At 37.3% G+C, this 15,761-nt stretch overlaps 2 protein-coding genes across 2 annotated transcripts; both read right to left on the reverse strand.

Moving 5' to 3' along the window:
* Window positions 1–744: 744 nt before the first annotated feature.
* LOC141800625 (meprin A subunit beta-like) lies at window positions 745–9,966 on the reverse strand. Its single transcript, XM_074683288.1, has 16 exons — window positions 9,939–9,966; window positions 7,407–7,432; window positions 7,222–7,306; window positions 6,842–6,959; window positions 6,427–6,605; window positions 5,625–5,843; window positions 4,530–4,694; window positions 4,228–4,458; window positions 3,663–4,112; window positions 3,409–3,582; window positions 3,182–3,281; window positions 2,610–2,651; window positions 2,033–2,080; window positions 1,718–1,777; window positions 904–951; window positions 745–820 (listed from the first exon to the last, which is right to left on the reverse strand). The coding sequence occupies exons 1-16, from the start codon at window positions 9,964–9,966 to the stop codon at window positions 745–747; spliced, it is 2,049 nt and encodes a 682-aa protein (XP_074539389.1).
* Window positions 9,967–10,519: 553 nt separating this feature from the next.
* LOC141800626 (meprin A subunit beta-like) lies at window positions 10,520–14,770 on the reverse strand. The gene is made up of 13 exons (XM_074683289.1): window positions 14,754–14,770; window positions 14,568–14,615; window positions 14,298–14,329; window positions 14,120–14,216; window positions 13,881–13,998; window positions 13,596–13,774; window positions 13,233–13,451; window positions 12,739–12,891; window positions 12,417–12,635; window positions 11,446–11,886; window positions 11,002–11,166; window positions 10,690–10,799; window positions 10,520–10,564 (listed from the first exon to the last, which is right to left on the reverse strand). The coding sequence occupies exons 2-13, from the start codon at window positions 14,611–14,613 to the stop codon at window positions 10,520–10,522; spliced, it is 1,824 nt and encodes a 607-aa protein (XP_074539390.1). The 5' UTR covers window positions 14,614–14,615; window positions 14,754–14,770.
* Between the last annotated feature and the right edge of the window lie 991 nt (window positions 14,771–15,761).

A 15,761-nucleotide genomic window follows, 5' to 3' on the forward strand; every position in this document is an offset into this window, starting at 1 on the left:
TCTGCAGATAAGCCAATTTATACGGAAAGGGTGACACAAGGGATCAGAACCAAAAAGTCTGCGCTGTAATAGTTCTAATAAAGTTTGCAATCTGTACTTGTGCTCAATATCAAGAAGGTGAAAAAGACAGATTGGTGGTGAAAGAGTTGGTCACAATTTTCCACTACACGCAGCAGACAGTACATTCTGATTCCTTGAAACAGGCAAGTTCAATAGGTTTTGAAACATTTGGGTCAGCGGCTGGGGCTGAATTCTCCAGAAAAACAAAACAAAAAGAAAAAATATTATGCCACAAATATGTTAAAAATATATTTTAAAAAATGCACAAATTGTATCTTGTGTGTATGGGTTAAGCTGGTTTTATTCATTCAAAAAATACACAAAATCAAGCTCATACAATTTATTTATTTGAAAACAGAAGTCCACAAAATCCCACAACCTGCTTTTCAGGAATCCTCTTTTAATGATTATCTAACAAACATGTCCCCACCACCAGAGAACAAAGTGTTAAGTCACATTCTCTTTTTTAGTTTCCAGCATGCTGCTTGTGATCAATGTATCCTCAGTCAATTAATCACTACTGGCTGATTGTTTATCCCTGCAGATTTTTCCCATCTCAGAAACTTAGACAGTCATGACGACAATTTGCAAAATATTTAGCAGGAGTTTAGCATGAATTACTTAGGTACTTTCAGCGGTCTCGTCAATGTGCAGAGGTGAGATGTAAATGGGTGAATATTCACATCAGAGTATCAGGCGCATCAGTGTGACCAGGATGAGGATAGGGCAGGACACCAAACCAGGAGAGAAGCACATAACGCTGGCAAAGAAAATAAATGAATGAATGAATACTGCACCAACGATTCACGGCAACTACTTTATGCTGTTTTTAAATCGGTTTACCTGTCACATTCTGTTGTCATTGGAGGTCCAAAAGTGGTGGGTTTGATCCTGTAAAATGCATTCAGTTATTTCTAAAATCAACTAAAATATTGATTTAGAATTCTGTGTAAAACTTTTTTTTGCATCAAGTAGTTTGATAATGAAAAATACAAAAAATAAGCTTTTGGGGTTAATGAGGAAAACAAGTTTGTGATCTGGCAAGGTTCAAGGAGCTGTGACAACTGATACACAGAGATGTTACCTCCGAAAACACATATCAGACTTTGAAGCTCAAAAAATGCTGCCAATTTTATAAATATTTACATATAACTTATATAATTTATTACACATGATATTTTAGGAGGAACTCTCACTTAACAGATATTGATATTTTCTCAGCTGACAGGACAATGAAGAGCAAAATGTTGAAATATGTAATTACTTGTTGTCATCTGTAGTTCTAGGAGGAGGAGAAGGAGGAAAGGTGGTAGGACGTATCCTGAAAAGGAAAGAAACATTATTAAAGCTGTATTCAAATAAAATGGTGCTGCAATACTCAATATCAATGTATTCCATAAAGATGTAACTCTTAATCAATTTAGAGATGTTAGAACTTGTGGTAGTTTGAAGAAAAGAAGAATTTGCTGAAAGCTGGAGCAAATAACTTACCATGCTTTGCTTTTAATAAAATGATCTTAGCTATCAATGAAATATATTTTTAATACAAATTTATAAAGTGTTAGTCAATGATAGTCTTGTTAGCATCTCAAGATTTTTTTCTTTGTGTACAGCTGATTATGTACCCAAAGTTTGGATTAGGATAAGATCTAGTTACTTGTTGTCATCTGTTGTTCTAGGAGGAGGTGGGGGATAGGTGGTGGGGGTGGGGCGGATCCTGGAGAACACATCGCATTATGCTTGACAACATTGAAATCAAGTGTTGCACTTATGTTTAACATCAACAACTCTTAATTAAAAAGGAAAAAAAAAACCTTTTTTTTTTTTTACATCAAACTCTATAAGCCTTGAGTTGGTTCAAAGAGGAAAAGAACAATTGATTTGGATCTGGTATAATTAATTTACTGCGTTTAGGCAAGGATTCAGCAAATTAAATAACCAAATATTGGATTATGATAAGGTTAATAGTTACTTGTTGTCATCTGTTGTTCTTGGAGGAGGTGGTGGATAGGTGGTAGGGGTGGGGCGAATCCTGGAGATTACATCGCATTATGCTTGACAACATTGAAATCAAGTGTTGCTCTTATGTTGAACATCAGTGACTCTTATTAAAAAGTGACTTCTATTTAATGAAATCAGGCTCTATAAACCTTGAGTGGGTTCAAAGAAGAGACTTACAATTAAATTACGATCTAGTGCAAGGATTTTACTGTGCTTAGGCACTGATTCAGCAAATTAAATATCCAAAGTGTTGATTACGATAAAGTTATTAGTCACTTGTGGTGATCTGTTGTTTTAGGTGGAGGTGAAGGATTGGCTATGGGAAGGATCCTGGAAAAAAACTATTCATCTTTTTAATCATAATCAAATCAAATAAAGTGTGATGCTTGACTCTTATATCTATGTTAATGTTTATTTATCTAATTATAGTCAAAAAAAGCTAAAAAAAAAAAAAAAAAAGGGTGCTTGGATGTTTTATGCAAGTAACCTGCCAGTTTCTATAAACTACCTTTTCGGCGGCCAATAAAAAACATAGGAAGAAACATAATTACATGGGCTCATCTGTGGTAGGAACGATAGGAGGAGGCGTCCTGCAGAAAACAGTATGATAAAGTTTATTTTCCAGCAGAGGTGAGCCTGTGGTGTCAGTCAGAGCCAACACACACAAATATGTAAACGATATAAAAACTTCAAGTTTACAACAGTTAGTGCTCCCTTGTGCATGGTGTTCTAACAACTGCCCCCCCCCCCCCCCCCCCCCCCCCCCCACACACACACACACACACACACACACACACACACACACACTGATGGATTGGTGAACAATAATCCTTTATAAATAATTTTGTTATCAGGGGTATTCCCAAGTGTCACACTTCAAACTTATGAGGCTGAAAGAGAAGTGTGTTTTTTTTTCCTTTTGAGCTTCTTGTGTTGTGAGTAGGTGAGGTTTCTGTCATTGTGCCCCTGTCTGAAGTCATGTGTTGTTTTGGACACAGTGATGTAGTGTACATGGTAAAATACTAAGGACCATTCAAAATGCACATTTATCAAAATAATGGAGCCAATTTTGTCCTTTTTTTGAATGAGTGATTGTTTGATTGGTAATGTAGTGTCTCACCCTGAAAAGCATGGGCCATCTCGAGCTGAAAGTTGTCTCAGTGGTACTGGTCTCAGTTCAGGACATGGCAAAGTGCTTCCACTGACAAGAGGAGTGAGATCTAGCATAAAAATAAAGTGTCAGGAGTGTTGTACTCAATTTCTTTATTTGAGTTAAAGCAGTTTAACATTCTTGCAAAGTACTTATGTAATCATTTTTAGGAGAGTTTTTTTTAAATATTTGCCTACCTTGGAAGTTGAAGGCAAAAATGGCACTCCCTCCCTTCAGGTATTGTTTGGTTTCTGCCTCTTCCAAAGTGGCAAAATAGGTTTGGCCAATCAATGGTCCGGCATAGGTGGTCTCCTGATTTTCTCCTGTGATCAAAGTTCCAACCTCACGTGGGTTTCCCCACCTAAGTTTGCCTGTTAACAGAAAACACAAGTGACTTTAAAGGGGAAATAATCAGAGCGTAATTGTGCTCACAATCAATAAGATTTCTTACCTGAGCTTGTTGTACTGGTGTCACTGGTGATACTCCTCTGTTTGGTCATGTGATGCAAGATGTTTGGGGTCTGATCCACCATCTGGAAGGTCACTTGCCTTTGTGGGACAGGCCACTTCAACTTATCATCATAATCACCCGATAATAGTTGAACATAGACGCCGAAGACAGACTCATATAGCAATACCCCAACAGAGTATGCATAGCCCCCGCGGGAGTACTTCCGTGGGCTTTTTATGGCAGTTCCATAGGGGCTTGTGCTCAGAAGGTGCTCAAAATTATCAATTTGCAATGTGACATGAGGACACTCAATCTCTGATAGGTTGATGTCATCAATAGAGAAGCCACCTTTAGAGTATCCTGCTCCTTTATAGGCCTGGAACTCCACCTGGAAGTCCTTGGTAGCATTCAGGGAAATGTACTTGAGCTGCCAGTGAGGTTTTGGTGGACCTGGATGAAGAGTTTTGGGCTGACTTTATTTTCAAATACCAAACAGGGTCACTTGTACATTACTTTAAAAAAAGGTAAAAAAAAATAAAAATAAAAAATCACATCTGTACATTACCAGTGATCTGTCCCATGAGGCGGCTAGTTCCTTTGAGGTCCTGTGGATTTTCAAACTCTCTGATCCAGATGTTCAGTTCATCTGACTCATTCCCACTGTGGAAATAGTAGAACTGGAGACACTGGACATTACAGTCCCTTTTGGGGCTCATCCTCTTGGTTTCCATCCAGGCGGAGTCTCCCTCCATGCCTGATGCTGTGCTGGCATGCATAAAGCTGCTGGGTGTTTGACCTGAAATGTAGATTCCAGAAGTTTAAGTGTTGTGAAGTTGTCCAAAGCCCGATTTATTGTTCAAATCTTACCAGAGTTTGTCTTATTGCCGGTGGGTAGATTTGTGTGGTCAGAGGTAGGACCAGCTGGTACAAAACTGGATTCTACCCAACCTCTGCCATACTGTGAACAGCTGGTCATTTGGCACGTGTTTCCATCAGTGAAGCCGCAGTACATCTGGAAGGCAACAGTTGAGTCTGTAGAAGAAAACGAAAGAACAGCTGACAACCAAATGACTTTGGGTAAGTCATGTTACGCATTTGTTTGGCATGTACATCATAGATCTGCAGTTCAAAGACAAGCTTCCAATCTGACATTTTGTGTCTGTGAACTTAATTTGTCTAATATCGTTGAATTATTCATGTCATGTATATGTCTCTCCGTTGTATCCTGCACTTTTGCATGTGTTTTTGAATTTGTGTTATTAAGACTTTGGAGGTTGTCTCTTGACTGGAAATTGTTGCTGTACAATCACACAGGTCAACCCCCGCACTGACCGTTTTTCAGATTGAGAGCGAGCTGTTTGAAACTGCCCATCTTTGTTGTATCTTTCCAGAAATAAACAATTGAAGACCCTAATCTATATTTTTTGAGCACATCACTGAAGTTGTAAAAGTTCTCCTTTTGTGGAAAAGTAACATAACTTGTACTGAGAGGAAATGAGCGGGAATGTGACTGTGATATTGAAAAAAACCCCCAAACAACTGAAGTCACACAAAAAGAGATGCTCTTAAAGACATACTGCCAACAGGGTGCGGCCACAGAAGTTGTCCTTCAAGACACATATACTAAAGTTAAGAATGAGGTTAAAATCCTGTAGCGACTCAGGACAAACCTCTGAAAAATCTACGACTATCAGGAAAAAAGTCAACCAGCTCGGATGCTTACAGGGTCTTCTTCAAGGCATGGCTTACTGCCAAGAAAGAAAGTAGAGATAGATGACATTAAAACAAGATAATAAAACTAAAGAATGGGTCATTGGCGTACAAAATAGTATTGTCACCAAGACGTAGCCTGAAGAAAGCCTTTGTGGACTCCCTCTATTTAAAATAACAGTTGTTTGTGAATAATGGTCCAAACATATTTCTGAAACTGTGTATTGGTCTCTTTGACCTTAAAGCACTTACTGCACTGGTAGCGCAGGTTCAGCTCCTTTACATCACTGTTACTGAATCCTATTCTTTGACCGATGACATCCTGAAATTTAGGATCTTTGGTGATTATTGTTGAGCCGTTGCCATTGGTGAAAAAGTCTGCGCCATAGTGCATCACTGATTCATAGTCGTATGAGATTCCATTGGTTTTGCTGGATTCCTTGGCGACTTTATCAAAATTACCCTCATAACCTGTATGACACATAAAAATAAACAAACAAAAAAACAATTATTAAAAGCAAAATACACTTTAAGTCTTTGAAATAAAGCTTAATCTAGAAATCTTCAATGGTGTTAGCCAGCCACACACTAGATGAACTTTATACTGTAATTGCTTTTAAAAATGCTTGGTGTGTATAAGGCTTCCAGTATTTTTGGAGCAAGGCTCAAGTGGACACTCGACAAACTGCAGTTTTTTTTTAACACTTCTGCATTGCCTCATATTTTTAGACTGGAGGCTGCTGCTTGGACTCAACCAATTTCTAACTTCACATTCCTTGGCTCACTCAAACTTAACAATGGCTAAAATACACACTTCATGTTTTGACTCCACAATTGGTCCATAAACCTGTATTCATCTCATTGCCCAATTTGTGGCCAGCCTTGGGTTTGTGATCCACCTACTGTTTCATTTAGGTAGGAATAAATTATTTAATTAAGTTTTTTTTTTTTTTTTTTTTTTTTTTTTTTACCAATTTTCTTTTTCAACCACATCTCTTTGCTCAGACACTACCCATAAAAAACAGGAGTATAAGGGCAAAAGTCTCAAAAATACCCTGAAGGATGTTCTCAAACAGAATGGAAACATAGTTGTCTCTGTCATATCTGCTCTGTTCATGGTTGTAGCCAAGAGCATGGAGGAACTCATGTTCAACGGTGGAAATGGAGTCACAGAACTGGCCGATGGACAGATCCTGTCCACCAGAGATTACTCGCCCAATGTATGAAAAACATCTAAAACGGAATGAAAAAAGGTTACAATCATCAATAAGTCATCTTTGTTTCTATATATATTAAATTCTGCCTGGATGCTGTGTCTCATTTACATAATAACAGGCCCTCAGAACACCAAACACAGCAAAACATACCTTTGTGTATTATCTCAGTATTTCAGAATGATATGTTGTGGACATTAATAAAGATAAAGATAAAATAGAAAAACAACAACAAAACAATAGTATCATACATACCCATCCAACTTTTGAGCTTTAATGTAATAGTCCTCCATATCTCTTTCCCTGAAGTCAATACAGGACTTCAACCTGAACTGGTCAAGGGCTAACATGATGACCCCTTTAGCATTCATATCTTCAATTGTTCATGGACAAAGGGGAAGAAATAAGAAATGTCAGGAGGAACCAGTTAAAATGATATGCGAAAACAAATCATTGGAGCATTTTTAACACAAATTCTTTCCTTGTATTCAGTCAGACTGGCTGTAGAGGTTGTTTTAAAAGCTACTAGAATACATCTCCTACTGTATTGTTCAACAGCATATCTTATCTGCTCCTCTTACAAGCACAACTGAGCTGCCCCACCCCACCTCCTACAAAGTTCCTGCTATATTTACCAAGGCTGCCGTCCAAAACATATGGGACTGGGGATGGCCACAGTATTCCATCATTATTTGTAGAGCTCCTTTGAATGTTCGGTGGCTTAAAGTATTTTTTTAAGAAAAAAAAAAAGAAGAATTTGATGAAATGAGATAAAAAATGCTTGTCATTTTGATGATTCACAATTAAAAACTAAACTCACCTTCAGAATGTCATCATGCACTGAATCTGGGAGAAAGCATATAACATTAAAACCTTTTGTTGCAACACAATAGAGACAATTTGAAGTTCCCACAAGCTAATATTTATAACATGATGTAGACTTTACCCTTGTTTGCTTCTGCAATGCTTTTCTCTTGACCAATATCTACAAACAAGATGAGATGCTGCCTTTAATAATGTGTATTAACAAGATACTTATGATGACTAATTTAATGAAGAATATATAACAGTGCAACGTACCTTCTATTTCTGGTCCCTTCTGTTCAAATAATAACCAAAAAAACAAACAAAAAACAAAACAAAACAAAACACATTAGATTACATCAGCATGAGAAGATATAATCCTACTGAAATACTTTGACTGTTTATTTATTTATTTATTCAACCCTTATTTGTTTATTTATTCAACCTTTCATTTATTTATTCAACCTTTTATTAAACATTCCCTGATGTTAAAATATACAGTTTCATAGAGATTTGAAATCAAAGGGTTGCTACATGATGAGTTTCATAAGTATATCATGAAAATCATATTATAAAAATAAAAATTTTCCTTTTATTTAAAGCTCCTGTGAGAACTTTTTTTCCCCTGAAACAAATAATTCAACAACAACATTCAATCACTCGTCTGAAACCTTCCCTCTGGAATCAGTTTCAGACACTAAATATGATTAGATATAAGCAGTTGTTGTTGTTAGTCATGGTCTTGTTTACTTTTGGTGCTCATTTACTGACATGCTAATTTTGTTCAGTCTGTTTTATGAGATGTCAAAAACTCCCCCATATAATCTTTTGATAATAATAATAATAATAATAATAATAATAATAATAATAATAATAATAATAAATTATATATATATATATATATATATATATATATATATATATATATATATATATATATATATATATATATATATATATATATATATATATATACCACTGCACAATAGTCACAAATTTACACATTGGATTGTTAACAATGAGACACCTGACTCTTGCATACATTTTTTCTGACTCGGGAGATTAATCTTAAATTCACAGAAAACACAGACATTCAATAATCCAATTCTCTTACCTGGTTTTGGGGTGATGCAGTTGAAACAGCCAAATTCACAACAAGGAAAATGAAGATCTTCATCCTTGCTGTGTATTTTCTAACCACACCTCTATCTTAAAACTTAGATTTCACAAAGAAAAATAAATACCTTTATTGAACCTTCTAATATTCTTTGGATAATATGTCTCCTCGTGAAAGAACAACTGCCCACCTGTTTCCTCCTGCTGGTCTTGACTGTGTCTTCCTTCTGAACTGCACATGAGAAATTGTAACATGAGAGCTTTAAGCGGGCATGAAGACCCAACTCAGTAAACAAACAGGTTTTGAACATTTCAAACAATTGTAGTCATGCACAGAGCGTCATCGTCAAAAAAGAAAAAAAAAATACTTCAAATTCTTGCACAAAAGGTGTTTGTGCTGCCGTGCTGTCAAGATGATCATCTTCGTCTTTGTTGTACACTTTGTTAGAACTGACACATGTCAGCCTTTTATCAGACCATTGAGAAATACCATCAAAGGATAGAGAGGATACTCCTTGTGGCAATGAAAACAGACAACATTTTTCAGGGCTCTTGTACATCAGGGGATTTTATTCAAGTAAAAACTTAACTTTTTTGCACCAACCATTTTCTCTTTGCAGTTAATTTGAATCAAATTTAACAGCAAACTGCCAAACTGTGTTCTGTGTAATGATAGAATAGAACTGAAAAATAAATAAATAAATGAATGAATAAATATAATAAATTGACGCCAAAATGTGCATAATTTCAGCCAAAAAGCTGCAATACCAAGCAAGCAAGATCATGGTGACAAAGCAAGCATGCATATGTTTAGCACGATATGATTCATTAGAAAGCGCAATAATCACAAAATGACCTGATAATCAAAAAGCAATATTCAAATAAAAAAATGATTGATTTAACCAAAAATAATCAAATCAGAAATCAAAAATGATCAAAAATCAGGAAGTGTTTTCCAAAAAATTGTGATGGTAAGTTTTTCCAAAATTCAACAATTGAAAAAGAGTCTCACCAATTTTGCTGAGTAGAGTTGCAGTTGAGGCCAGCACTCACCAGAATCAATGACTGAAAAATCAAAAAGTTTTCTTGATGAGCCTGTCCACAACAAGGGAAAGAATCTTCTCAACTCAAAGATTAACTCAAAGATGTCCAGATGGACTTAAGAGTCCATTTTTCTTTTAGCAAAAATCAGTCTCTCAAGAATCAAGCTTGATTTGGCAGGAGTTGAGCATCTTTTCTTTTGAGAGCGTTGAATCCCCTGACGTGGTCCTTGTTGATGATGGATCTTGTTCGATGGCAGCCGCCCCAGGTTCTGAACCCTGTTCTGCTTAATCACTAATCTTTAATCGACCCCTTCTCCACACATGCCACTCCTGCTCAGCCCGGTGATACTTTTACCTATTATGGCATCAAATGTTGGTTCAGGAAGTACCTTTCCCGACATTGATATCGTCATACATTAACTTACATCAATTCAAGGCCCTCTCTATGGACTCAACTGTTAGCTAGCTTCCGCTACTCTGTAACTTTCCAGTAACCTTAGGCTTTTAATAGCTCTGTTGATTCACATGTACCTTTTCATTAGGCCTTAGTCACAGTTAGTTTTTATTATTATTTTTTTTAATATTACCTTTATGGTTTTACAACTGTCTGATTCAGAACTTGAATTAAAACGTATTCCTATGCTATCTTTATTAATACTTTACTTGATGCAAAAGCTGCTTGGTTATAATTAAAACTAAATGAAAACTCTTCTGGCTCTTAATTATTGAGGATCTCTGCTCCTGATAAAATCACTTTCTCTGTTTGTCTTTCCCAACCCCTTGGTCAGATCTCTACCACTTGAACCCTGTTCTTGGTTCCTGTTGATGGGATCTGTTGCTGCACTCTCTCTAAGGCTTGCTTCTCCCCACTATCCGCTTACCTGATATATAGGCCTGACCTATGACCTGACCTTGCTCTGATCCCTAAACCCTGTGGATCTGGTAGCGCTGGCAACAAATGATGTAAAACTTACTGTGAAGAGGTTACAACTCTGCCAGGAGCAACTGACTTTGCCTAAAGAAAAACACAAACTTACTCAGTGCACATTTAACAATGTTTTGCACAAGTATGACATATCCAAACGTACAGTACAAGTACAGAAATCAACCAGATATTTGTTGAAAGGCTTTTGATCTCACCATCTTTTCGCATGGACTGTGGTCAGAGCTGTTTAAGTGAGTGGATGTCAGTTTGGTCGGTGGATGTTTTGGACAAGGCAGAGAGTTGTCATGCTTCAAGCTGGAAATATCTAGAGACAGAATGTATGTATTTAAATAAAAGTTGAACAGAAAATAACCCACATATTTTCCTCCTGGAGAACAGGCTCTGAAGGTCCATGTAATTAAAAAAAAAATATATATATATACTAACACGCTTCCAGGATGGGTTGGTTATTGTGTAAAAGATTTACTTGATCATACATGTAATTTGGGTAAAACACAGATGCTAACCTTCCAATGAGAAGAGGAATACTGCAGTCCCCCCCTTCAGGAAGTCCCGCCTCCTAATCCGCTCCACTGGAAGAAACAAGTTGGTTCCATAGGCATGGTTCACGTAAAGAGTTTCTCCATTACTTCTTATTCTTCGTCCTACTGTACTAGGATTGTCAAACGCAGCTTCAGAGAAACAGAAAACATGTTTGCTTTCATATTTACATCTGCAGTGACATCAATACGAGTGCTAAACCTTCATCTTGTGATTAAGAGATATCCAGAATAGACAGAACAAAAATGTAAGGCAGTAGAAGCCAACACTGACTAGAATTTAAACCTATCTGCTTTGATATCATGGCAAACTAGAGATTGATCAGAAAAGCACAGATCTTGTGAAAGTTAGCCTTAAAAGCGACATATTAGATGTAGTTGACCATAAAGAAATGTTCGCTAAAGACTCACTGTAAGTTGGATCTGTGGTAATAGTGATCTGTTTCGACATTTGATGCTGAATGTGTGGGTTCTTGTCCAGCATGATAAAGGTCACCCTTCTCCATGGACATGGCCATTCCAGTGTTGAATCATTGTCTCCTGACACAAAACGGAAATACACTCCAAAGAAAGTTTCTCGCAGAGCAATCAGCATCTGGTAGGCATAACCTTCAGGAGAGTACACACGGGGGCTGTGCAGATAACTGTTATAGTCAGTACTCATCAAGAGACTCTCAAAGTCTGGGACCTCCCAGACATGATGTGGACATCCAGTTTCCGATAGATTGATGTCATCGATGGAAAAGCCTCCTGAAGACTCTTCGTTTCCTTTACGCACTTCAAACACAACTTGGAAAGGCTTGGCAGCGTTCAGGTGCACTTTGTGAAATGTCCATTTGAAGGTTTGTTCACCTGCAGGGGGAACAGTTAACAAATGATTGCTTTTATTTGTTTAAGTGTTTGTCAAGGACAAGTTATGTCAGTTACTTGACAGTTTTGCACAAAGAATAACTCCAGAGGTTTTTTAAGGTGGCAATCTCATTTTGTTACAAAATTTGCAATGCTTGGTGGGTGAACCCCTATGATGGTGGTCCTCTAAATTTACTGCTAGCGCTACCAGAAGATGCAAATTTAGACCATTTGTTAAATCCTTAGATCCTAATTTAGTATTTTTTTTTCAAATCCAGGTTGTCATTCATGGTGCCCAGAGGATCACTCGCAATAACTTCAGTAACACTATTTTTTTCTCGTCACACTTTTGGTCTAACATTCGGTTTGGTGTTAACATTTATGATCCCCACAAAGACTTCACTTTTTTCGTACAAACATCCATCAATACTTTTGTTTTTATTTTCCTTCTTAAGGAAGCGTCGTTAAATCGAAAGACAGTTTTTTTTATCAGCATACTAACACTCAGAAACAGAGTTTTCTATTTTCCTCACCTGTGATCTGATCCACGAGGCGTTTCTTTCCAGTGCTGTCCGTCTCATCCTGGAACTCTCTGATCCAGATGTTGAGCTGGTCAGACCAGCTTCCACTGTGGTAATAGAAGAACTGGAGACACTGGACGTAACATTTTGCAGTAGGGATCATCTTCTTGGTCTCAAGCCAGGCTGAGTCTCCCTCCTGACCTGATACTGTGCTAGCATGCATGAAGTAACCTGAGAAGTGTTGGGGTTGGGGGTAAGACACTTGTTTTGTGATTTGATATAAAAATTGCTTGCTTGTTGGAAATTTGTTGTTATGTTGTATTAGTGACATTACCTCCTGGCTTGTCCAGCGTGGTATGGTCAGTGGATGGATTTCTATCCACAGTGCTCAATCGCTTCCAACCTTTGACCAAACCTGTTTTACAATAGCTCATCCCACAGGTATCATTAGTAAAGCTGCATTGCTCCATAAAAGTGATGGATGCATCTGTGGTCAAACAGAGGATGTTTATATCATACTACTGCACTGCCAGTACATATCTTAAGTGAAGGGCCTGTGTCCACTTTTGGCATTTTTTTTTAAATGAAAGCACTTGTTGCAAAACACCTTCAGTGTCAGTCAGCTAAGGCAGTGTTATGAAGTTCCACTGAATAGAAACACATGAAGCACCCAAGACCCAGGAAAGCTGAAGTGCTATATGATAATTTCAGTTGTGCCGCTCTAATTTGAAGCCATGGGTGCTGCTAGTGTGAAAATACTGTAAGTGGACACAGGCCCTTAATGCTTTAGACAGATTTTACAGCATGGTAAGAACTTTGCCAACTTACTGCAGTTATAAAGGCGATTCAGCCTGTACATATCAAGGGAACTCATTTCCATTCGCTGGCCTATTTGGTCTTGATACTCAGGAATCTTAGTGATAATGGTGTCTCCAGAGTTTTTAGAAAAGGCCCTTCTGCTGTAGTGCATCACAGAGAGGTAGTCATATGGAGCATCAAAGGTTTTACTCATGGCTCGGCTCAGTTTCCTGAAATTCGACTCGTGCTCTAAGACAGAAACAAGATAAAACTAAAGATTAAAATCTTAGTTTTATTGATAAGAAAATAAGTGTTTGATTAAACTGATGATGATACGTGTTCAAATATTCACCTATATTTTCAAAAATGTTTTTAAAATGGAGATATTTTTACTGTCTCTGATGTTCCTCCAGATGATGGTTATGTAGTTGTCTCTGTCATATCGTGCCTGTTCATGATACAAGCCCAAAGCATGTATGAACTCATGCTCAACTGTGCCAAGGCGATCGCATCGCCTACCGATGGAAACAACCTGGCCACTTTTAATGGTTCTGGACACATAAGAGTAACACCTGCAGAAGAAAAGTTTAACACGTATTATACAGAATCAATAATTCAAGGGTCAAGGGGAAGGGGAAGATAAGGTTACTGAATTATGGTTGGAGAAAAAAGTGGTACCCTCGACTCTTTCTGACTGAGATGTAGTATTCCTCCGACCGTCTGGGCCTGAAATCAATACATGTCTTCAGGCGGAAATGCTCAAAGGCCTGAAGAATGACCCCTTTAGCATTCACATCTGTGGTCACAGACAACACAGAGGATCAGGAGAACTGTTCCTCAGCTCCTTGCAAACTTCTCATGCTTTAGAGATGTACAAACAGTGAGAGAGGGAAACTAGCCGACTGACTGCAACTCACCAAGGTTTGCTTCTAACACGTATGGAACAGGGATGTCCCACAGCTTCTTTTCATGCAGAGCAGGGCTCCTGGCAACCCTGCTTTGTGTCTGTACTTCCTTATAATGTAAAGTTGTAGAGTTAATGACAAACAACGTAACATTGAAAAAAGAAGATGGCGTATAATACATATTGCTTACTTCCATAATGTCCCCCTCAAGTAAATCCAAGCCTGCAAGAAATTATGAAGTTCATCAATTATGTGAATGGAGGCAAGAATAAACATTACTTGAGGTAAATGAAGTAACTGTGACTCTGTATTTCCAGTTTCTTAAGGCTCCATCACTAATAGCATCTTTTGTTGTTTTATTCATATAAATCTAAAGGAAACTATTACATTTCATATGGTAAAGTTTTATCTGCAGTTTGTTCTGAATTGAGTCCCCATTTAAACACACACATTTGCATACCTTCATTTATTTCAGTTATGTCCAAGTCCTCATCATCACCATCCATGTCTTCAAAATAAGACACATGACATGATCAATCTTACACCTTTTCAATGTAAATTCTCTGTAAGTTAGGCTGTCAGGAGATTTTTTTGTAGTAATATGATAAAAGTGAAACATGTATATGCTTTATAAAGACCTTCTTACCTATTATCCATGGGTCAAAAGACTGAAATTGAATGAATGAGAAGTTATAGGAGTTTTTAAGTGGTGTTAATCCAAAGACAAATACATGCAACCAAAATCTTTGAATAAACTTACCGTGACACGGTGAAGTAAGCTCAGCACAATAATAACGTAGAAATGCATTTTTGTGGATAAAACCGCAAAATTATTCAGAAAAAAATGCTCGATTGGAATAAAATTCAAAATAAGTTAACTCTAAAAAATTCAATAAATAAACCAACATGCAACACAAAGATCAAGGTTAAGTCTCCTTTCTGTTATCTCCCCAAATCAAAGAGTTTTCTTCCTTAATGAGGAGCATTTTTGATGTCTGAACCTCACAATCCACAGGTCAGTGAGTGATGTCTACAACCACAAGACTTTCACATTCACAGAGTTCAACAGGATACAAAACATGTTCCTCCACAAACACAAACTTCATTTAAAAGCTAAATAATCAAACAATTCCCTCAAGGCCCCAGAGACAGTTTTGTGTATAAATGTGTGACTGATATTTGTCAAGAGCCCATAAAAACACTCAGGCATTAGTCGACAATATGTTCAAAAGTTTAAAAAAAAAAAAACTGAATTTTTCAAAAAAGAAAGATTTATGTGTCACCTTTTGACCAAATTCCTGCTTTATGTCTGAGTTTGAAGTCTTCAGGCAACATGTTGCTTCATATGTATTCTGTAAAAATAGCTCTTAAACCAGTCCGTCATGTTTCTGAGACAGGGCTGAACCAGTCTGCTCATCTCACCTCCAGGGATGTAAATAAAGAACAGTTGCAGATCTTTCTGTTTTTTAAGGTAACTGAAGATTAATATTTTTAATACAAGCTGCAACACCATCTCTATTGTGGCTCATGGGAGTTCTTGAAGGTCCCGAGTGAGCATAGCAGAGACTCTTAGCATCCTTTGAACAAGAAGAAGCTACATACCAGCATATGGAAGACAAAAGAGAAGATACAGAGTGAGCGATAACACACTGTA

This window comes from Halichoeres trimaculatus, unplaced genomic scaffold, assembly GCF_033239565.1.
Source record: "Halichoeres trimaculatus isolate MK-OKI-2021-1 unplaced genomic scaffold, fHalTri1.1 fHalTri1_scaffold_12, whole genome shotgun sequence".
In the NCBI taxonomy this organism is placed as follows: domain Eukaryota; kingdom Metazoa; phylum Chordata; class Actinopteri; order Labriformes; family Labridae; genus Halichoeres; species Halichoeres trimaculatus.